The 24,650-nt window shown below is 39.7% G+C and overlaps 1 protein-coding gene across 1 annotated transcript in view; it reads left to right on the top strand.

Annotated features, from left to right (window-relative positions):
- DNAH8 (dynein axonemal heavy chain 8) overlaps positions 1-24,650 on the top strand; it is a 325,865-nt gene that overhangs the window by 84,224 nt on the left and 216,991 nt on the right. Inside the window, exons 25-33 of the mRNA XM_019949887.3 lie at positions 4,747-4,822; positions 5,786-5,981; positions 7,743-7,939; positions 8,922-9,048; positions 9,880-10,115; positions 12,077-12,181; positions 16,682-16,795; positions 19,467-19,529; positions 22,956-23,056. Coding sequence (XP_019805446.1) covers positions 4,747-4,822; positions 5,786-5,981; positions 7,743-7,939; positions 8,922-9,048; positions 9,880-10,115; positions 12,077-12,181; positions 16,682-16,795; positions 19,467-19,529; positions 22,956-23,056 — 1,215 coding nt within the window. The remainder of the gene's footprint in view (positions 1-4,746; positions 4,823-5,785; positions 5,982-7,742; positions 7,940-8,921; positions 9,049-9,879; positions 10,116-12,076; positions 12,182-16,681; positions 16,796-19,466; positions 19,530-22,955; positions 23,057-24,650) is intronic.

Genomic DNA, 24,650 nt, shown 5'->3' with positions numbered 1-24,650 from the left:
GATTTAATCCGCTGCTCCTGAGTCTGCTGGGAGAGATTTCCCTTTCTCTTCTTTGTTCTCACAGCTCCTGGGGTTCAGCTTTGGTTTTGGCCCCACCTCTGCATGTAGGTCACCCTCTGGCATCTGTTCCCACCAGACAGGATGGGGTTAAAGTAGCAGCTGATTAGGGGGCTCTGGCTCACTCAGGCCGGGGAGAGGGAGGGGTATGGTAATTATAATGGGAATGTGGGATGAGCTTGTGGAGGCAGAGGGCAGCGTGATGCTGCAACAGCCTGAGGCATCATGTGTTCTCCTGGGGAAGTTGTCCCTGGATCAAGGGGCCCTGGCAATGTCAGGCTGTGCAGGCTCCTGGGGAGTGGAGGGGAGGTGTGGGTAGTGACCTGTGCTTGCACATAGGATTCTTGGTGGCTGCAGCAGCAGTGTTAGCGTTTCACGCTTGTCTCTGGGGTCTGCGCTGATAGCCGCGGCTTTAGCCTGTCTCTGGAGCTCGTTTAGGCGGTGCTCTGAATCTCCTTTCCTTGTGCACCCTGAAACAATGGTCTCTTGCCTCTTAGGCAGGTCCAGACTTTTTCACGGACTCCCTCCCGGCTAGCTGTAGCACACTAGCTCCTTCAGGCTGTGTTCACACAGCCAACCCCAGTCCTCTCCCTGGGATCTGACCTCCGAAGCCCGAGCCTCAGCTCCCAGCCCCGACTTGCCCCGGCGGGTGAGCAGACAAGCCTCTTGGACTGGTGAGTGCTGGTTGGCACCAATCCTCTGTGTGGGAATCTCTCTGCTTTGCCCTCTGCACCCCTGTTGCTGCACTGTCCTCCGTGGCTCTGAAGCTTCCCCCCTGCCACCCCCCGTCTCTGCCAGTGAAGGAGCTTCCTAGCGTGTGGAAACTTTTCCTCCTTCACAGCTCCCTCCCAGTGGTGCACGTCCTGTCCCTATTCTTTTGTCTCTGTTTTTCCTTTTTTTTTTTTGCCCTACCCAGGTACGTAGGGAGTTTCTTGCCTTTTGGGAAGTCTGAGGTCTTCTACCAGCATTCTGTAGGTGTTCTGTAGGAGTTGTTCCACATGTAGATGTATTTGTGGGGAGGAAGGTAATCTCCACGACTTACTCCTCCACCATCTTGAAGGTCTCCCCATCATTGTTGTTTGCTGTTTTACTTTTTACCTGTTTTTTGAGCACTCAAAAATAATTTGTTTACTGGTATATTTTATTAAAGTCTCCAGGTTCTTGTGTATTTATTTTATACCCCTGGTTTCTCAGGGAGTGTGAGGTGTAAACTCCGTTATTCTTCATTTTAAGTCTGAAACGATTTGGCTGGATAAAAAACTTTTGTTTGTCTCTCAGCACTTTCAAAGTATTTCTTCAGTTTTTCCTGACCTGTATTCTTGTTGATGAGAAGTCTGCAGTGAGTCTAACTAAAAATTGTATTTTATCCTTGATGTTCTGTAGCTTCCTTTCCTGGTGTGGATTTGTCTTTATTTAATCATGCTTTGTTCTCAGAGTACACTTTCTGTTTGAGGGCTTATAGGGTTCCTTAATCCTGGAAAATCATCAGCAATTTCCTTTTTCAGTTATTGCTTCTGAGACATCCTCTTGTTATGGAACTCCTGTAGTTGAATGTTGAGTAAGTTGATCACATAATTGTTCCATCTAGGACACTCTTTTGAGTGAAGAAGCACTGTCCAGATGAAGTGTTAGGATGGACTTAAACCAGAACTGTCCTGGGCACCATGGACACGTGACCGTCTCAGATGTTGCAGCATCTCAGTCTCTCTTTCCTGTCTCCTAACTAGTCTGTCATATATTTTTGTCTTTTTGCCTTTCTGGGTTATGTTATGGGCAAGTATCTTTGTATCTAGCCTAAAGGCGATCTCATCTACTGCATCTTAAATATTTCAGTTAGTACTTTTTTCCTTATCCTCCAGATACTGTATCATTCCTGCCTTTTTAGTTTAGCAATTTATTATTTTTTGGAAGATTGCTTTCATTTATCTCTTTGAACATTCTCAATATATTTATTTTAGAGTTTGTCATACTTCTATACATTGAACTTTGTCTGGAGTGAGTTTTTGTTTCAATTATTGATATCTTTAGTCCTCTTTCTTGCTGTTAGACTTATGCATGCATATTGGGATTTTAGTTTGTGGACTCTCCTTGAGTGAGAAGTTTTTTTTGTTTTTGTGTGTTTCTCTCTCCTTCCCTCCCTTTCTAGGAGTTTCACTTTTGCCTCCACGTGACTCTTGGTACCTTAAGTGCAGAACTGGGTCCTATTTGTTCACAGTTACATATCCCCTGAAGAGATGCTGGGAAATGGCAGGTTTAAGCAGGGAGCACAGAAGTGAGCCGGCTTAGTGGCTTCTTGGGCATGCTGTGGACTTGCTTCTTTCACCCCAGGGCCACAGCTTTTGGAAAAGCTGGAGCTGCAGGCAGTAGGTTGACAAACTTTATCTTGCTGTTGTTTTGTCTCTCTTTACAAGTAGGGGAACATCACTTCAATGTCTGGCTTCGGGTAGCAAGCCTGGATGAGTCCCCTCTAACACGGACTACTTCAGTCCCTCAGAGTCCACAGGGGCCAACCTCCCACTCTCACTGCCTATTTCCTGACCAGAGCCCTGGCCAGGCTGTTGTGTGTTTCTGATGCGTTCCTGATTTGTGGAGATCCTAATCTTGTGTTCGAGCATTCTCAAGTCCTTCAGAGTCTATCCGTGATTGTGATGTGTTTGGCACAAAGAGGCATTTTTGAAGTCTGAACTCACTATGCCATGTTAATTTACAACAGTACTGATGTGAGTTTTGAAGAGGTATACATGAGTATAATATTGCAGAATCCTCCCTTGTCTAAAATGTCTTTCTCTTACCCTCACCCATGAAGGCTAGTAGGTCAACTTGGATCACAACCACTTTCTCTCACACTCCACAGATACTATTTCACTGGCTTCTTCTTTTTTTTTTTTAATGCTTCCTTTTTCATTTTTATTTGTGGCACTTGGCTTGCCAACCTTCATCTGGGCAAGCCCTGCACACTCCATCCACATAAACAGTAGAGATCTCTTTTAGTAATGAAGGATATTATTAATATATCTTGCCTCAACTGAAATGCAAACCCAATTTGATTTTTTCCTCAGATGGGATGCAGACAGAGAACATCCAGATAAAAGGTGTTATCATTCACGAGGTCAAGACAGAACCGTTATTTTGTAGCTAAATGCCACTCACAAAGCACAATCACTGGCTTCTTTTGTTTCCATTTTCAGAGGCGGGTTTTGCTGCTAATCTGATTTTCTTTTCTAAGTAACAAACTGTTTCTTGCTGTTTACAGGATTTCCCCCTTTATTCTGGAAATTAACAAATTATGTGTTTAGCTGTAAGTCATTTTTCACCCATTAATCCCATCAGGCACACAGAGAATCATTTCAAGGTGAAAAAACAAGTCTATTCTTAAGATTTGAGAAGGGCTATGCTTAAATTTATTTTATGTAGGGTTCCCACGTTGGATCTAGGTCGTAGAGCGTCTCTGAGCTGAGTGACCCACTGTTAAGTTACTTAAACTCTCTGTGTCTTGGTTTCCTCATCTACAAAATGGAAATAATAATCATGGGATCCACATCAAGAGTTAACATGAGCATGAAATGTGTTGATTCATGGAAAGTGCTTGGAAAAGCGCCTGTCATACACTAAGCGTTCGATAAACATTACTTATCTTTTCTTTATTATTTCACTTACCTTTTCCTTAAGTAATTTCCTTCTCTTGTATTTTGCATCTGAAAGCTTGGAGGATTCCTTAAGCTAATCCTCTAGTTTGTCAAATAAGTCACCAAAGGATCGGCTGCGCTGTTCACCGCTTCTGTTAGTTCAGCTGTTTGATTATACTTTATGAGACTCTTGTTCTCAGGTTGTACCCTTTCAAACACAGTCTACACTTGTTTTATTGCTGCATCTTGATTTCACAGTGAGACTATGAATTAGAGGTTTTTTCTGTTGTTTCTTTGCTTGCTTGCTTTTAGTTCAAAGAGTTCCTTATCTGGGAACCATTGACCCTGAATACTAAAGTTGGGTCTCCACTGTGAATGTGGGGGCTTTGTTTCTTGTGATTTTTTTCTCCCCCAGTCTGCTTGTAGTTATGAATGGAGGTGTAGTTTTCAGTAATGATAACGTTTCTTGCTGTGGAAAGTTTACGTTTATTATAATTTTGTCTGGGATGGGGACAGAGATCAGGCAGAGGGAGATCACCGAAGTAATTTGCAGTGCTGGTATGTTTCATTCATTAATTGCACTCATGTGTCTGTGTGTGTGTCTGTACTTCTGTCTGAGCATAACTGATATTGTTTACAAAGGCAGTTTTGGGAAGGTTTTGACTAGAAACCTCCTGTTTAATCTTGTACACACACAAAAATAAAGTATATGAAGGCATACGCTTTTTGTTGGTGATTTTCAGAATCTGTTCTGGGGCTGGGAAAAGGAGTGCTTTTAGTAAACATTATTAGGTGGTACTTTGCTGAGAGAAAGCAACGTTAAAATACTAGAAAATGGGTAGGAGACAAGTTTTTCACGTCAAAGAATATTAAATCATTCAGTGTTCTTAATTTATGAACTAGTTCATGAAATTTGTGGTTCCATTGTAAATAACGTTCTCTTCATTAATTCAGTATTTTGAAAATTGTCTTTATTTTTTTAGGATTGAAACTTGCAGCATAACCAAGCTATTTATGAAATTTTAGGTTAAGGTTTATAAGCTAAATGTCCATCTTATTACAGCCCTTATGGACGAAAGCGGTCAGAAGATGTTATTTCCCTTCTAAAATCTGAAGTACATCTTGTGATTCCTAATGTGGTAAGTATTATTAAATATTCAAGTTAATACAGTGATATTTTGGTAATGTATTTAAGAAGTATAGCATTAGAACTGAACTTTTATTTAATCTCTTGGTCCTCTGTGCTTTTTGACTTCACCTCCATATTTAACAAAAATCAAAGTGTATCATTTATATCTGTTGTAAAACTTACTTCTGCAGAGCTCATGGTGTATTAAAGGTTGGTGTAAGAGTTAAGTATCTGTTGGGCCATCAGTTAGCAAGTACCCTACAAACCATCTTGGTTTTTCTTACTTCAGACATTAAATTATCTAAATAAGGCCATCTCAGAAGTCCAAATCCCTATACTGAACACTCAACTGTAAGACAACCCATGGCAGAATAGAAACAAAGAAAGAAAGAGAGAGCCTGTGCCCTGAATTCATGGGTCCCTTGTGCCTTCTTAGGGCACTTTCCTCTACCACCCCTCCGGCTGCTTATTGACATCTGGAACACCAAGCCATACAGGATGACTGAGGTGCATTCTGTGACAAGCCAAGGGTTAAGGCCAGGCAGGAACAATCTATGGCTCACCTGACACCACATCTACACAGTCTGGCCTCCTGGAGGACAGCTTCTTTGCTTATTTGGTGCATTTCAAAGAACTGAGGTCAAAATCTTGGCAGTATAGTTTCTTCAGTTACTCTGCTTCATGGACATCCAACACCTGCCCACAGTGTTTGGCTGCAGCCAGCCACCCTCCCAGGGAAAGGATGACAAGTACTATGTTTGACCTTTCTGCCTGCAGGAATTGGTAGAATAGGAAAGCTTGAAGATCGGTAAAGTCTGCAGCCTACCTTCCTCTACCATCCCTCTCCTCGAAGCAGCCTTCCACTGGGCCAGCGGAGGCTCTCCCTGCTCAGTGGGGAACAGGTGTGGTGAGAATCAGAGGGATGGATTTGTATGTGTTGGCAGCACCAGGAACTTATTTCTTCTTTCCACAGGTAATGGTTCCCAGTTTGGATGACATTCAACAAGCCATTAACCGTATGATCCAATTAACCCTGGAGGTCAGCAGAGGAGTGGCTCACTGGGGGCAACAGCAGACCCGTCCCATGAAGACTGTCATTAGCAGCCCCTCCCATACCGCTACTGACGGGACCCATCCGAGCACAGGAAAGCAGTTGAAGAAGGAAGACAGTAAGAATGTTAAAACAAATCTTAGATGAATAGAGTCTTAGAACTATAACAGTTAGTAAATGGTCTTTCTGATTCTTCCTGGGTATGACAGCCTATAGATATTTTTACACTCATATTTGTATGTGTATTGGTTAAATTTTACATTAAAAAAAAACTAGTGTTCTCCATCTTCCATCTTAAACATAGCATGCAGACATTTCAGATTTTGATCATGGGTGAACAAGTATATTTATCACTGTTCTACTACCGTAGTCTCAGATTCAAAGTTAAAAATGAAAATAAACCTTAGAACTAATTCTATTTTCAGCATTGTATTTGATCTGATAAACTTAGTTTGCTAGAACATAGTGCTTAGAAAATCTGGGTCATGTGTTCTTTGTACATTGAAATATATATAAGCTATTCCCTTAAATAATTATTAGTGTGATATGACACTGACCCAAAATTCCATAGACATTTTTGGATACTTTCTTGTATAGAAAGCCAAATTCTTTTTTTCTTTTTTGCTGTTCTGCCACATTAACATTTTTATTTATTTATTTTTGACAAAAATTATACATATACATGATGTTCTGATATATGTATACCTTTGTGAAGTGGTTACCACAAAGTAAATAACATATTCATCACCTCCCATAGTTAACCATTTTTTGTGTGTGTGGTGAGAACACTTGAGATCTACTCTCTTAGCACATTTCAAGTATACATTATTATTAACTATAATCACCATACTACACATTATGTTTCCAGAATTTAGTCATCATATTAGTGAAAGTTTGTACCCTTTGATCAACATCTCCGCTTTTCTTCCACACCACCCCAAGTATCATTTATAGATACTTCAGCTAACTGTTGCCATGCAGGAATACCAGGTTAAACTGTTGCCATGCAGGAATACCTGCAATCTGGAAATTTTCATGAAATCTCATGATTTTTTTTTGCGGTACGCGGGCCTCTCACTGTTGTGGCCTCTCCCGTTGCGGAGCACAGGCTCCGGATGCGCAGGCTCAGCGGCCATGGCTCACGGGCCCAGCCGCTCTGCGGCATGTGGGATCTTCCCGGACCGGGGCACGAACCCGTGTCCCCTGCATTGGCAGGCGGACTCTCAACCACTGCGCCACCAGGGAAGCCCTCATGATTTTTTAATTGTTAACAACTGCTTTAAAAAAGTAAGGAACTGTTTGGGCCAAACAAAAGTATCCGTATGGTCTCTGCTTGATGGAGAAAACTTGAGAGTTTCAGTCAAGGCTGTGACATGACTAGGTTTCAGCAAGAGATGTTTATCATGGTGGTTGTGTGATCTTTATATACCAGATGCTGAGTTGAAGACAAGCATATGTTGTCTCATTTAATCCTCACAAGTATTTCCATGAAGATTAAATAATTGGCTTAAAGGTCATTTGGGTAGTAAACGTAGTGGCTCTCCTTTACCCACAAGCCTGTTCTGTAGGGTAGCAATTTCAACTCTTCTGATCTTTCCTTGGAGGACGTTTTGTTTTGGGGGGAGTGGTTAATCGGCGTCTTTCAGTTCTCTCCTCTGAATAACAGTTTCCCCACTTTAAAGAAACCTAGACCTCAAAATCTGACACAGTAGTTTAATAAGAATAAGTGAAGCTAGCGAGAGAATAGCTGTTAATTACTTGGAACGGGATGGGGGGGTCTTTAAGAAAATAAAGTTTAAAAAGTCTATAAATATTACAATTGATAGTATTTAAAGTTGAATATAGGAGTTATCTATAGGATAAAAATGTCTGTTTTCAGAATCTTTTGAAGAAATTATCCCCACACGGAAGCTGAAGAATTTTTATCTAGGTGTGGCAGAGCACAAAGATGTTTCCAAGCTGGTCCTCCTCCTTTCTTCCTCTGTGAATTCTCTCAGAAAGGTGGCTCATGAGGCCCTGCAGGACTTTGAAAAGTTCAAGACGCTCTGGACAGAGGACCGAGACGTGAAAGTGAAGGTATGTTTCTGCTACTTGTGATGCAGTTTGGTTTTTTTTTAACACCTTTATTGGAGTATAATTGCACTACAATGTTGTGTTAGTTTCTGCTGTATAACAAAGTGAATCAGCTATATGTATACATATATCCCCATATCCCCTCCCTATTGCATCTCCCTCCCACCCTCCCTAATCCCACCCCTCTAGGTGGTCACAAAGCACCAAACTGAACTCCCTGTGCTATGGAGCTGCTTCCCACTAGCTATCTATTTTACATTTGGTAGTGTATATATGTCCATGCCACTCGCTCACTTCATCCCAGCTTACCCTTCCCCCTCCCCGTGTCCTCAAGTCTGTTCTCTATGTCTCTGTCTTTATTCCTGTCCTGCCCCTAGGTTCATCAGAAGTTTTTTTTTTTTTTAGATTCCATATATATGTGTTAGCATATGGTATTTGTTTTTCTCTTTCTGACTTACTTCACTCTGTATTGTTTATCTCTAACTCCTGTGGGAGGACCAAGAAAACATCAGTGATAATGATGAGAACTCAAGAGCAGAGGCCGAGAACCTGTAAATGCCACACACCTAACACATCATGTCTTGCATAATTCTCACATTGACACTGGGGCAGTTGATAATAATGAGGTTCAGTCAGATTTTGTTTAATTTGGTTAAACAGTTGAGTACTAATTATGTTCCTGACATGCCCAGAGGTCGGGTATTCAAGGGTGTGTCCAGCTTACGTAGGCTCAGCTGTATATTTGGTTGGAGACTCAAGGAAACTTTAGAACTCTGAATAACCATTCAGAAATGTAAAATTCCCTCACATAACTTCCTCTTTCAGTGCTAACTGTTCATCTCTTTCTCTACTGAGCCACTGGCCTGATAGCACATACAAGAGGAAAAATATATAAGCAGATGCAGTTTTCTAATTCAACTATTAGAGGCGTAAGATTTACATTGTCAAAAAGCCAAAGAAAACGTTGATTCTTTCCTTGCTACAGGAGTTTTTGGCTAACAACCCCTCTCTGACTGAAATCAGATCCGAAATTCTACACTATGCTACTTTTGAGCAGGAGATTGATGAGTTGAAGCCTGTTATAGTTGTAGGAGCACTTGAATTGCATACAGGTATTTTATAAATATTATGTAAAGTGTCTGTATTTTCACATGAAATGTTACTTCATTTAGAAAGCAGTTATTAAGCTACCTTGGTACAATATTATATATATTAAGTATTTCTGGACCACCCATATTGTTCATATATATGCTATATATATTATATATTATCATATATTATGTATATATAATATTATACCAAAGTGACTTAATGTACTTGATACTAAATTGGCACTCAAACAACTAAAACTACAGGGGGAACTACAGGTTACTGCGAGGAGGGGATTGTGTACATGGGATAAGAGTCAAACAGTTTGAGGTCGCCTGAGAAGTTAGTCCAATTGGGGTTAGAGTATCAGAGGATTATGAGACAACCACTTAATGTCTGAAATCAAAAGCCCAAGCTGACTCTACTGCTAACTGTAGTGAGGGAGAGCTGTATTAGACAGGCACAGTGTTCTCAACAGTGTAGGCTGCTGGTCTCATATAGGGGTTACCTAGAGGAAATTGGGGAAATGAATGAAGGCTTCTAATGGGATGGCCAGAAACAGAGCAAGGCTCACATTGGATAGTGCTAGAACTAATTTCCAAAATTCTTCTCCATAGACTTGTGTCCTTCTCATGAATGGCTTAATATACTCCACCAGGATAGGAATTAAGTCTTCAGAATCCTTACAGAACATTTAATTCAGATGAACTACAGACTAACTACATTTCAAGTGCTCAGTGTGGCTAGTGGTCATCAAATGGACAGTGCAGTTATAGATGCTCAGATTACACATAAAATGAATTGTTTCAGAATGTCAGTTGTATTTTATTTTGACCTTTTCTTGTCTTCACCAGAGCCAATGAAATTGGCCTTATCAGTTGAGGCTAAGGCATGGAAGTTGCTACTCTGTCGATATTTGAATGAAGAATACAAAAAGAAAATGTCAGACATGATAGCATTTATCAATGAATACTTGAAAAAGTTATCTAGACCTATTCGTGATTTAGATGATGTCAGGTTTGCAATGGAAGCCTTGTCTTGTATCCGTGATAATGAAATTCAAATGGACATGACTTTGGGACCAATTGAAGTAAGAAATGATTGCATTTTTCTTTCTTGAAATGATATTTTTTTTAAAAAATAGAGAAACACTAAAAAGTAGATTTCTTCATCTATTTTATTGCACAGTCTGCCTATTTTTCCTCTCTGATGTTGATGTCCTTGGAGGGACTGACAATTATCAACAGTGAACAGTATACGAAGGAATGTTAATATATTCATAATGCTGTGCTGGTCTAGACAGGGTTCATTTTTTTAAGCTGGCACTTACATTTTACAGAAAAGAATGGTTGTATTCTCTCACTTCAGTCCTGACATGTTAGGCAAGTTCCCCAAATATCTTTGGCTTTTCTTAGAAACCAGTTATGTGTCTCACCTATGACCAGCGGCATACCATGGACAGATGGTGGGAGTGGTCCACTGAGGCTCAATAGTAAATTGTTGGAATTTATATCAACAAGAGATGTTTTTAGGGAAGAGTACTGTTTTAGTTCCTATTGCTCCTATAACAAATTACCGTCAACTTAATGGCTTAAAACAAATTGTTTTATAGTTGTAGAGGTCAGAGTATGAAAATGGGTCTTATGGGGCTAAAATCAACTTGTCAGCAGGGGCTCTAGGGAAGAATCCTTTCCTTGCTTTGTCCAGCTTCTAGAGGCTGCTTGCATTCCTTGGTGGCTCCTGGCTCCCTTCCAGCAGTGCCATCACTCCTACCCCTGCTGCTGTCATCACATCTCTAACTCTGAATCTCCTGCCTCCCTCTTTCCCTTAAATGGACCTCTGTGATTACATTGGGCCCACATGGCTAATACAGGATAATCTCCCCATCTCAAATATTTTTACTAATCACATCTGCAAAGTCCCTTTTGCCACATAAGGTGACACATTCACAGATTCTGGAGATTAGGGTGTGGATAACATTGGGGAGGCTGTTATTCTGTCTCTCACAAGTACTTATGACTAATGTTTAGAATTTCTGGCTCATGGTGATAATAAAAATCAGACTCAGTTCATTTTATTACTGTTTTTTAAATTCTCTGTGGACAGTGCACTCCCTTATTGCCTGCAAACCTGGGGAATTGGCACTCCCCCTGCCTCCTTTTGGTACCCAGTGTTCACGACTGAGCATTGCTTTCTTGAACCCATTTAGAGTTTATACACTTTGGGAGCTAATGAAATTCATACCTTTACTACTTCTTTAAATCTTAGTATTTGGGTATTTTGAATGCTGACCACTCGCTTCTCAAGATTTAACAAATTATCATATCATTTTTTCCTGACTGCCGAAGCTTAGTTTTTCAGCATAAGTTCTTTTGGTAAAGCCAGTTGCCAGCTCATCACTTTAAAAAATTTAGGCAAAGTTGGTATATAACATTATACAGATTTCAGGTGTACAACATTGTAATTCAATATTTGTATGCACTATAAAGTGATCACCGCTGTAAGTCTTGTCACCATCTATCACCATACAGTTGATCCCCTTCACCCATTTCACCGTCCTCCAATCTCCTTCCTCTCTAGTTACCCACCAATCTGTTCTCTGTATCTATGAATTTGTTTTTGTTTTGTTTGTTCGTTAGTTTCTGTTCTTCAGAATATCTCCCACATCGTCATTTCATTCCATTCCTTATATAGCCAACCCATATCTTAATAGCGTATGAGAAAACATTTTGCACGGTGTTGTCACAAGATCAAGGAGGAGAGAGGCAGAAAATTATTCCAGGGAGTTTTTCCTAGGATAGTATCTCAAAGCGATTTGCCTACTCTCCACCAGAATCACCTTGGTGCTTATTAAATTCAGATTTCAGGGCCTGGGATCTAGAGTCAATATCTGATGTAAGTGATAATCTAAAGGACCTTTTTATACACATTTAATTTTGGGACCCATTCTTCTAGTCTTTGAAGACATAGGAATGTGTCTTTAGAAGGCATCTAAGTCATTTGGCAGTTATATTCCTTGTGATGTTTCTGAACTCTACCCCCACCCCACAGGAAGCCTATGCTATTTTAAACAGATTTGAAGTTGAAGTAACCAAAGAAGAATCAGAAGCAGTTGATACCTTGAGATATTCTTTCAACAAATTGCAGAGTAAAGCTGTAAGTACAAATTTAATTCTTACTTTTTTTTTTTATTGCTGTGTTGGGTCTTAGTTACGGTACACTGGCTCTTTACTGTGGCACATGGGCTTCTCTCTAGTTGTGGCGTGTGTGCGGGTTTTCTCTTCTCTAGTTGTGGCATGTGGGCTCCAGAGCACGTGAGCTCTGTAGTTTGCGGCATGCAGGCTCTCTTGCTGAGGCGGGCGAGCTGAGTAGTTGTGGTGTGTGGACTTGGTTGCCCCGCAGCATGTGGGATCTTAGTTCCCTGACCAGGGATCGAACCCGCGTCCCCTGCATTGGAAGGCGGTTCTTTACCACTGGACCACCAGGGAAGTCCCAATTCTTACTTTTTTATTAAGTCACTATCTCCAGAAAAAAATACATTTCAAACCTTTAAAAAGCTCAATATATATTATCTTAAAAGCTTTATTGAGATATAATCCACGTACTGTAACATTTACCATTTCAAAGTATACAATTCTGTGATTGTTAATATATGCACAGAGTTGCATGACAACCATCATTATCTAATTTTAGAATATTTTCTTCACCTCCAAAGCAACCCCATACCCATTAGTAATCACTCCTCATTTTCCTCCTTACCCCAGCCCCTGGCAACCACTACTTTTTTGTCTCTATGGATTTGCCTTTTCTGGACACTTAATACAGATAGAATCATATAATATGTAGTCTCTTGTGACTGGCTTCTTTCACTTACAGTAATGTTGTCAAGGTTTATCCATATTGTCTCACGTACCAGTACTTCATTTTCCTAATGTCCAATAATTCCTAGCATCTTTACATGTACTTACTGGCCATTTGTATATCTTCTTTGAAGAAAGGTGAATTTAAATCCTTTCCTTGTTTTTTAAATTGGGTTGTCTCTTTGAGTTGTAAGAGTTCTTTATATATTCTGGATGTAAGTCCCTTAATCAAAGGATTTGCAAACATTTTCTCTCATTTGTTGGGTTTTTTCACTTTCTTGATGGTGTCCTTTGAAGTACAAAAATTTTAAATTTTGATAAAGTCCAATTTGCCTATTTTTTCTTTCGTTGTTTGTGTTTTGGTATTGTATGTAGGAAACCATTGCCTAATCCAGGGTCATGAAGAGTCACTACTGTGTTTTCTTATGAGAGTTTTATAATTTTACCCTTGCATTTAGGTCTTTGATACATTTTGAGTTAATTTTTGTATATGGTGTGAGTTAGGGGTCCAACATCATGTAAAAGCATGTGGATATCCTGATGTCTCAGTGCCGTTTGTTGTAAAGACTATCCTTTCACCAATGAATTGTCTTGGCACCCTGGAGAAAATCAATTAATCATAAATGTAAGGGTTTATATCTGGACTCTCAATTCTATTCTGTTGATCCATATGTCTACTCCTATGCCAGTCTTGATTACAGTAGCTCTGTACTAAGGTTAAAAAAATTGTGGTAAAATACACATAACCTAAAATTTACCACCTTAATCATTTTTAAGTGTGGAGTTCAGTAGTGTTAAGTGTGTTCCCATTGTTGTGCATCCAATCTCCAGAACTTTTTCATATTGCAAAACTGAATCTACCCATTAAACAACAATTCCCCATTTCACCCTTTCCTCAGTTCCTGGAAACTACCATTCTACTTTGTCTTTATGAATTTGACTACTTCAGTTTCCTCATATAAGTGAAATCCTACAATATTTTTCTTTATGTAACTGACTTATTTCAGTTAGCATAATGTCCTCAAGATTCATCCATGTTGTAGCATATGTCAGAATTTCCTTCCTTTACAATGCTGAATAATATTCCCTCATATGCAGCATATACCACATTTTGTTTATTCATTCATCCATCAATGGGCACTTGTGTTTCTCCCACCTTTTGGCTGTTGTGAATAATGCTACTATGGACATGGGTGTACAGGTATCTCTTTGAGACCTGCTTTCAGTTCTTTTGGATACACCCAGGAATAGAATTGATGGATCATATAGTAATTCTATTTTCAGTTTTTTAGAACTGCTGTACTGTGTTTCATAGCAGCTGCACCATTTTACATTCCCAGCAACAGTGCACAAGGGTTCCAATTTCTCCACATGCTCACCAACACTTGTTATTTTCTGTGTCCTTGATAGTAGGCATCCTAATGGGTGAGGTGGTATCTCAGTGTGGTTTTGATTTGCATTTCCCGGATGAAAAGTGATGTTGAGCATCTTTTCAAATGCTTGTTGGCCATTTGTATGTCTTGCCTAGTTTTTTTGTTTTTTTGTGGTGCACGGACCTCTCACCGCTGTGGCCTCTCCCGCTGTGGAGCACAGGCTCCGGACGCGCAGGCCCAGTGGCCATGGCTCACAGGCCCAGCCGCTCCGCGGCATGTGGGATCCCCCCGGACCAGGGCACGAACCCGTGTCCCCTGCATCGGCAGGCAGATTCCCAACCACTGTGCCACCAGGGAAGCCCTCTTGCCTAGTTTTAAGTTGGGTTGTTTGTTGTTGGGTGGTGGAAGTTCTTTATATATTCTGGATATTAACTTCTTATCAGACATATGATTAGCAAATATTTTCTCCCATTCTATAGGGTGCCTGTTTACTCTGTTGATTGTGTCTTTATAATCCTTTTTATTTCTGTAAAGTAAGTAGTGATGTCCCTTCTTTCTCTCCTAATTTTAGTAATTTGAGTCCTTTCTCCTTTATTCTAGGTTAGACTAGGTAAAGTTTTGTCACTTCTGTTGCTCTTTTCAAGGAAGAAACTTTTAGTTTGTTGATTTTCTCTATTGTTTTTTATTCTCTATATCATTTATTTGTGCTCTTTTTAAATTATTTTCTTCCTTTTGCTTGCTTTGGGTTTAGTTTGTTCTTCTTTGTCTAGTTTGTTAAGGTGGATGGTTAGGTTACTGATTTGAGGTCTTTTTCTTTTAATGTTGGCGTTTATAGCTATAAATCTCTCTCTAAACATTTTTGAAGTTGGTAAATATTTAGCCATTAAAAGTGAACCCCAAGGGGCTTCCCTGGTGGCGCAGTGGTTGAGAGTCCGCCTGCCGGTGCAGGGGACACGGGTTCGTGCCCCGGTCCGGGAAGATCCCACGTGCCGCGGAGCGGCTGGGCCCGTGAGCCATGGCCGCTGAGCCTGCGCGTCCGGAGCCTGTGCTCCGCAACGGGAGAGGCCACAACAGTGAGAGGCCCGCCTACCGCAAAAAAAAAAAAAAAAAAGTGAACCCCAAGGGAGGGTCCAGATTCTTTAATTATACTAAAAAAATTTATTGAATATTAATTAATTAATGTTGGCTTAAAATTTCCTGTTTATGGAAAGATTTGTCACTGAGATTGAAGCAAGGCACAGTAGCAAGGACACAGAGCTGAATTTGGGGTCATGACTTGTGATTCTGGCTCTGCCACCAGCCAGTTGGGTGGTCTTATGCAAGTTAATAACCTTTGTTTCTCAGTTTCTTCATGTGGCCCTTTAGGAATATTTTAGAAGCTTTTAAAAATGCAGTTATGAGGCTTGAGATGATGTACATAAAATACTTTTTCAATGCTTATTTCTATTTAAGTTCAATATTGACTAATCACTTAATTTGAAAAGTGCTTGCTGGTTAGTCTAGACAGTGAGTCTTAGCAAGGAAATGGGGAGCCCTCTGTTGAGATTTAGTGAAGCCCAGTTTTCTATTATTGTTCAATTTAACAGATTCACTTGGGTTTTTCTGCCATTTCTCTGTTAGTGTTAAACCTACTGACCCAGTCTTTACTACAGTCACCATTAAGCTTAAAGCAGTATATGTGCCAACCCAGAAAGATGCTATTGTTGAGAGCAGTTAAGAGCAAGAGCCCTGGAACCACACTGCTAGGTTTTGAATCTTGACCTTGTCTCATACTGGTGCTAGGACGTTGAGGAAGTTAGTCTCTGCGGGCCTCGGTTTTCTCACTTGTAAAATGGGTATAATATTAGTATTTACCACGCAGGATGGTTGTGAGCACTAAATGAGTTAACATATGTAAAGAGCCTGGCAGAGAGAAAACATGAGTTAAGTGCTAACTATTATGAATGCAGGTTTAAGCAGAAGCTTTGAAGACGATTGTGGAAGACATATTTGCTATTTTTTTAAACCAAGAGTAATATCATTTTCTTAGAGGAAACTGCTCCAATTATTGGAACCATGTGAACCTACTAGAAATTGTTAATCCCAGACTGTGGCCTCGTCCCAGAGACAGCATGTGACTCAGACTGGGCCCACGGTAGTAACTGTTTCCTTGGCCTGAACTGGGTCAGCCAGAAAATGTTTTCCTACCTGCAGTTAGATAGCTTTGCCTCTTGGGTCATGAACTAGAATGATCTGAGTCTCTTGATGGTCCATTTGGATTGTTTATTTCTGTGTTTTTTTTTTTTTTTTAACAAATAACATTGCAGAGACATCCTTGTTCGTACAGTACATCTGTGAGATAACAAACTTGCTGGAGCAAAATTGTAGTTTTCATTTAAATACATTACTTTCACTCTCACATTGAATACTCTTTTTTATTCCAGGTTTCTGTACAAGATGAACTAGTTCATCTGCAGGTAAAGTTTAAAAGTAGTCTACTTGAATCCGTGGAAGTTTTTCGTGAGGATGTAATGAATTTTGCAGAAGCATATGAGACGGTAATTTAAGTGTTGCCTGCTGTGTGTTAAGATGTTTGGTGGTATGTTTATATGAGGTCAAAGTAATGAACCCTGAGAAATACACTGTGATTTGTACATTGTATGTAAGAGGCTATCTTTGCATATTTGCAGCTATTAAAAAGGGGGGATAGCTCGTCCTTTAAGCATGTTTCATGTAGAAAGAGAGAAGATTTAACTGCTAAGAGGAGCAACAACTTTGGAAATTGTGGAAGGAACAAAGTCTGCTTTTGTCCTTTCTCAAGACCAGAATACTCATAATTAAAATGTAATACAGTTTTTGGAAGGCTGTAAGAAACTATAAATGCCTTAATGCCAGGGTTATGCAACTGATTTTTTTCCCACTAACTCTTAGAGAACCAATAGGGTCACTGAACATAAAAAATAAATGTCATCCTTGGTCAGTCCCACAGACTATTCAATCTGGTATAATGACTGATTAATGGTCGACCTCTTTGAAGTTAAACTCAGAAGTTGGATATAGTCCCCTAAAATATTCTACTTTCTTTTAGTGGTCACAGTTGATCTGACATCATAAGATAATTTAAGCCCTTGGCGCTACTTTTTTAACATTTTTTTTAACATCTTTATTGGAGTATAATTGCTTTACAATGGTGTGTTAGTTTCTGCTTTATAACAAAGTGAATCAGTTATACATATACATATGTTCCCATATCTCTTCCCTCTTGCATCTCCCTCCCTCCCACCCTCCCTATCCCACCCCTCTAGGTGGTCACAAACCACCGAGCTGATCTCCCTGTGCTATGCGGCTGCTTCCCACTAGCTATCTGTTTTACATTTGGTAGTGTATATATGTCCATGCCACGCGCTCACTTTGTCATAGCTTACCCTTCCCCTCCTCGTATCCTCAAGTTCATTTGCTAGTAGGTCTGTGTCTTTATTCCCGTCTTACCCCTAGGTTCTTCAAGACCTTTTTTTTTTTTCCTTAGATTCCATATATATGTGTTAGCATACGGTATTTGTTTTTCTCTTTCTGACTTACTTCACTCTGTATGACAGACTGTAGGTCCATCCACCTCACTACAAATAACTTAATTTCGTTTCTTTTTATGGCTGAGTAATATTCCATTGTATATATGTGCCACATCTTCTTTATCCATTCATCTGTCGATGGACACTTAGGTTGCTTCCATGTCCTGGCTATTGTAAATAGAGCTGCAATGAACATTTTGGTACATGACCCTTTTTGAATTATGGTTTTCTCAGGGTATATGCCCAGTAGTGGGATTGCTGGGTCGTATGGTAATTCTATTTTTAGTTTTGTAAGGAACCTCCATACTGTTCTCCATAGTGGCTGTATCAATCTACATTCCCGCCAACAGTGCAAGAGTGTTCCCTTTTCTCCACATCCTCTTCAGCATTTATTGTTTCTAGATTTTTTGATGATGGCCATTCTGACTGGTGGGAGATGATATCTCATTGTAGTTTTGATTTGCATTTCTCTAATGATTAATGATGTTGAGCATCCTTTCATGTGTTTGTTGGCAATCTGTATATCTTCTTTGGAGAAATGTCTGTTTAGGTCTTCTGTCCATTTTTGGATTGGGTTGTTTGTTTTTTTGTTATTGAGCTGCATGAGCTGCTTGTAAATTTTGGAGATTAATCCTTTGTCAGTTGCTTCATTAGCAAATATTTTCTCCCATTCTGAGGGTTGTCTTTTGGTCTTGTTTATGGTTTCCTTTGCTGTGCAAAAGCTTTTAAGTTTCATTAGGTCCCATTTGTTTATTTTTGTTTTTATTTCCATTTCTCTAGGAGGTGGGTCAAAAAGGATCTTGCCGTGATTGATGTCATAGAGTGTTCTGCCTATGTTTTCCTCTAAGAGTTTGATAGTGTCTGGCCTTACATTAGGTCTTTAATCCATTTTGAGTTTATTTTTGTGTATGATGTTAGGGAGTGTTCTAATTTCATACTTTTATATAACACTTCTTTTTAATGTGTACTAAACATCTCTTTTAGGTTTGATTAGTCAACATTTTATTGCTCTATTATTCTATTACACTGGCAGTCTTGCATATTATTTAGCATATCCATAATATTCATGATTGTACAGACCATTTGGGATCTTTTTTGCAACTGTTTTCTGGCTCATGGCCACCAGAGACCGCCTTCTGCTTCTTCCAAGTATTCAACCTTATGTGTGTCTCTGTTTCCATATTGGGCTGGACTATTCTTGAAAGAAGGTTGTTCTCAGAGCCCTATCTCAGTTATTCTAATGCACAGCCACAGCATCCTCATTTATAATCATAAATGAAATGAAACAGAGCTCTTGTGTTACGAACTTCATATAGGATGTAATTTAATCACATTTTTTATTAGCTGTGTCAAGGTCCTTTACAAAATGAATGGAAGTTACAGTGATGCAAATATACTAAAATTGAGTGTTATCATAGTCTGTGAATATAATTAAAACAGTTGAATTGTACATTTTAAATGAGTTGATTGTATAATATGTGAATTATATCTCAATAAAACTGTCGCAAAAAATAAATGAAAACTTCATGTACAGGACAAAATTAGATCATATAAATTAAAAATCATGGTTTTTGTTTAAAAGGAGATAATAGATAAACCTAATAAATAGATAAATACATGTGATTAGGAATTAAAATGCAGATTATATTATTCATTACAGGAAGGACCCATGGTTCCAAATATACCACCCCAAGAAGCTAGCGACAGGTTACAGATATTTCAGGTAAAACTACATTTTTTTGGTTACATTTACATTCCCTGCATTTATACTTAGGTGGCTTCCACAGTCATCCCACCAGGAAATATAGAGCTGTTGTCCAAAAACCAGTGTTTTCTTTACTAGGAATACCCAAGTTTTGCAGCAAATCTAGCCATATGAAGGCTTTCTGTAATTTATGCTTTAGTTTTGCCACATACTGGGTAGGTATTTCTAAATATTCCTTTACCTATGTTGGAGGTTACTTCGTATCTCTTGATGATTGGGTTTTTCACCCCAAACCAAATAAATGGAGTAGTCAGTAACCTTGTTTTTGTTGCTTTATATGTAGGTTCCATGGATGGTTCAGGTTGGTTCCATGCACACTTTTGCCAGAAAGGTTCAATCAGTTTGGATGGAACCTCTTAAACTGCAGGTTCTCCTGAGATTGGTAGGGGTAGTTCAGGCTTTTTCCATCATAACCAACTGGAATTTTTCATATGCCATCTAATTTTCAAGTATCTCCCTTGATTTGAGTGTTTTAAAATGGGAAAGCCATACCCTGATAAGAAAAGTGTTTCTTCAGGATCATTGGAGCAAGCAGGAATTGCAGCTGGTCCCTAGTGGAATAAGCTTATGCAAAGTAGACAAGATCATCTGTCCTGAGCCCAATGTCTCTGCTGCCTGATTGCAGGAGGGTAGGTCTGGCCCAGTAGATTTCTGTAAGATAACCCTTGTGCCGGCAAGGGTTTTCGTGGGATGCAGCAGGCACAAGCCTTTCACCTAAATATGTTCTCCTCAGATAAAAAGGCTAGTCCCATGTTACTGTTGGGGTTCTCCAGAACTGTGGCCATCACTCTTGGACTAAAACCAGCTCCTCCCATCACCCTTGCCAGCTCTTTATGCTGTACCCTGGAGGAAACTCTGATCCTTTACTACCTGAAGTCCTCAGATTTGGAGCCAGGGTCCCAGGGAGAGGCCTTCCTCTCTGGAGGAGCCAGGACTAAGGCTGATGTGGTGGCTGCCTGCTGAGCCAACAGGAACCTCTCAGCAAGAAAAGCAGTAGGTAGTAATGTTGGATGGTGATAAGTGCCAAGGGAAGAAAAAGGCGGGGAAGGGGCATCAAGTGCTAGGCCGTGTGTATGTAAAGTGGAGGTGAAATTTAAAATAGGGTCTCCAGGGAAGGCCTCCTTGAGAGGTGACATTTGAGTAGAGACCTGGGGAAGTGAGAGAATGAGCCAGGCAGTTTATCTGGAGGGGCAGCTTTCCAGGCAGGGGAAGAGCAGTACAAAAGCCCTGAGTAAGAGCACGTAAGAGAAGCAACAGGAGATTAGTACGGCTGGAACAGAATGAGCAAGGAGATGGTTGTAGCAATAAGTCCAGAGAGCTAAGGAGAGGACAGACTGTTAGCAGCCTTGCCAGCCCCTGAGGGGCACTGGCTTTGACTCTGAGTGAGATGAGTGACATGATCTTATGATTTCATGGGCCAGCCTGTCTACTGCGTTGAGAATAGATTATTAGGAGTCAAGGCTAAAAGCGGGGAGACTGATTAAGAGGCTATTGCAATATTCCAGGGGAGGGGTGATAGTAACTTGGACCAGAGTGGTGACGTTGGAGTTGATGAAAAGTGGTTGGAGCCTGGGTATATTATGAAGATAGACGCCTCCCTTCCTTGTCTTTCCCTTGGGAGTTATCAATGTATCAGTCAACAACTGGGACTTGAATGAGCCACCCTTTTACTAGGGGTGTGTTCACTTCATTGAAAAGGCAATGTAGGGCCCGTCTTTTGCCTCCTTGTATCTTCTTTCTGCCTGTGCCTGGGCTTGTCAGCTGAGCAGCCTGCTTGCTGAGCAACTGGCTGGATATATGGCTGGGGGTCAGATTTGCAGACCTAACGCTTCTCAAAAGCAGGTGTTCTCCCTCCCCCCTCCAAAGCAGGTACCCAAGGTCTAGATCTGGGGAAGAAGCAGGAGCCTCATCTCAGGTCCCAGTGGTGTTTTCTGATGCAACTTTACTCTGATTTGGGGAGTTACTGGGTACTTGGCTGCTGACAAAGCTGACATTTTGTTTCCTGTTTGGCTGGTGTTTTTTACATTATTTTGGACCTGAGTGGAAAAAGGGGTGAGGGATTGGCATTCATCAGGAGTCTTCATCACATTAACAAGATTTTAGGGACTTCCCTGGTGGCACAGTGGTTAGGAATCTGCCTGCCAGTGCGGGGGACATGGGTTCAAGTCCTGGTCCGGGAAGATCCCACATGCCACGGAGCAACTAAGCCCGTGCGCCACGACTACTGAGCCCGCGTGCCACAACTACTGAAGTCCATGCGACTAGAACCTATGTTCCGCAACAAGAGAAACCACCGCAATGAGAAGCCTGCGCACCGCAACGAAGAGTAGCCCCCGCTCACTGCAACTAGGGAAAGCCCGCACGCAGCAACGAAGACACAATGCAGCCAAAAATAAATAAATTAATTTAAAAAAACCCACAAAGAAAACCCCAAGATTTTAAATGTCGTCCTTTAAGTGTATGCTAACTTTGAAGTTTTCGTTTCTCCTTTCCTAATGTCCACATAGTCCCATGGACTTTTCGTTCAGTACATTTATTGAGTAACCACCATACTAACCACCAATGAATATAAAAAGTGCAAAATGGCTCTTCCTCTCTAGGCACGAAGAATTCGTTGGAGTTCCTCCTGCATCTTCACACCTTCCTGATTTGGCTCCTGTAATATGTGCTACTGTATCTGTCAGATCTGTATCATTATCTGAGCACTGTGAGGTCTGATGACAGACAGTTTCCAGGACTGGGAATTTAGGATCCTTATTGATAATGTTATACCATTTATGTAGATCACACATATCTTGTCACAAGTGAATAATTTCTGTTTGCTTTTGTGCTTTTAACACTGTTAATACTTAGCATTCTAAGTATAGGAGATTCAAATTCCAGTTCAAAAGACCTGAACATTAACTTTGCTGATTTAAATTGAGTTATTTCAAATGGTGTTAAAATGGAATTCTTTATTTTACAGACTTGCTTGTAGAGAAAGCAAGGTTGAATGGATTATACCAATGCTTCACTCATTTGAACCGTGTAGGAGAGATGACCAGGCTAAAATAATAGAAAAGTCTGAATTATAGAATTTTTAAAATGCAGTTTCATTACTTTCAGGTGTATTTATGGGAACTTGAAAGTGTAAGTCTGGGGACCACTTAATTTATTAAGGAAATAATTTTACATAAAATGATTACTTTCAGAATGCTTGAAAGTTAATTTCCTAAACGCTTAACTTTTCCTCTGATAGCTTTGTATCAGCATAAATTTGCTTCACAAATCCTTGTTTCACAGATAAATAAACTTCAATGTAGCTTTTATTCCGATTATAATGAATTCTACTTTAATGGGCTTTGAATTTATTACATCTTACTATAATTTAAAAACCTTTTATAGGCCAATTTTGATGATCTGTGGAGGAAATTCGTTACATATTCATCTGGTGAACAACTTTTTGGGTTGCCTGTGACTGACTATGAGGTTTTACACAAAATTAGGTAAGTTTAGAAATTGAACAAGTTTATTATAAATAATTAACTATCCGTTAGAAGAATCATGTCATCGTTAAATCCTTCATCATGCAGAGAAGAGTCTGGCTTGGAAAACTCCTAAATAGTTCCCTCATTCCTGGCTATTCCTGACTCATTGGATGCACAGTCTCCATATACAAAATAAATGTTCTAGGGGAGTAGAAAATACATGGCAAAAATTCTGGGCGTTAATGGCCTATATTTAGCCTGTGCTTTATTTTTTTTCTTTTCGTGATTTTGAATAGTGTCAATAATTGTACAGAAGCACTGCAACTTCGGATAACTTTTGTTTACTTAGAGGAATAGCCGTGCTCGGCGCTTGCTTCCTTCTTACTGCATTTATGCTAAGTGCTTTTCCCTATTGGGTAGGCATAGAATTCATTGAGATTGAAGGCCAAGGAACTTAATTGATTTTAAAGAGTAACAGTTGCTTTTAAACAGTGGATCTAGGATTTCACCAAGTATATTTTGGTAGAATGTTAAATATAACTTTCTTCAAAGGCAAAATTAAAACAGTGGTATTAGCTTATTAGGATCTTGGCTTTAGAACTTTATGTTGACTTGTTTCAAAATCCCAGCATGAAAATGTCATGGCACAAAGTACCTAACATTGTCTGAAGAGAAATGAATTCCTCAGCCATTTAGGGAAGATGGTTTGTATTTTTTTTTTCTACAAATAGGCATTTGCTAAGCTTAACCCAATTACTAATTGTGTTAGAATTGCCGATGTCTGGTCCTTTCCCCTGACATTCAATCAGAATCTCTGGGACGGGGTCCTAGCAATTCTGCATTTTTATAAACTCTCTAGTTAATTCTTTTGCACACCCAGTCTGAGAATCAGTGTTTTATTTTGACCTGCGGTATTCTAGGAAAACTAATCGTTCTCATTTACCTTCTGGACCAATGGACCCTTTTAATTTTTTATGTTTTTAAGTAATTATGAATACTTTTCAGAAGTAAGAATAAAGGAATGGTGAAAAGCGGTTTTATTAGAAAATTTAATGAGAATTTAAGCAGAGAAAAGCCAAACTTTTACTCCATAATGTCCTGGTTTAAAGACGTATGTACACGAAATGGAGACCAACTTTTGAATGTAGCTCATCAGCTGTCATGTATGAACCTGGAGCATATCCATCCTGTAAACAGTGATCCCAGGTTTCGAATCCATCTTCAATAACTTCTAGCTTCTCATTACTTATGTTTTTTCTTGCACTTGCATTGTTAAAACTCAAAACTGTTGAAAACTCAGTCATAATTTTGTTCACCATCTTTTTTGCACTATAAATACAAAAATCTTTACTTTTAACTCTGAATGATCAGTTAACTTTTTCATTTCTGCATCATCTATTTCCTTTGAATACATATCTCCTTTCAACATTTTTCTTCTTGTGGAATATATCAAATAAAATTTATGTAAACATATAAATAATGAAAGAACACTCACTTATCTTTTTCACAAAATGGGATGCTCTAGGTTCTTGTTGCAAAATACTGCGTGATACAGCCCTTGCCCCTATTGAAATATATCTTTCACTCATACATTATTGAATTTAAAAAAATC

The sequence above is a fragment of the Tursiops truncatus genome, chromosome 10 (assembly GCF_011762595.2).
Source record: "Tursiops truncatus isolate mTurTru1 chromosome 10, mTurTru1.mat.Y, whole genome shotgun sequence".
NCBI classification, from domain to species: domain Eukaryota; kingdom Metazoa; phylum Chordata; class Mammalia; order Artiodactyla; family Delphinidae; genus Tursiops; species Tursiops truncatus.
Note: the sequence above shows the minus strand (reverse complement) of the source record. Positions and strands in the feature narration are given on the sequence as shown.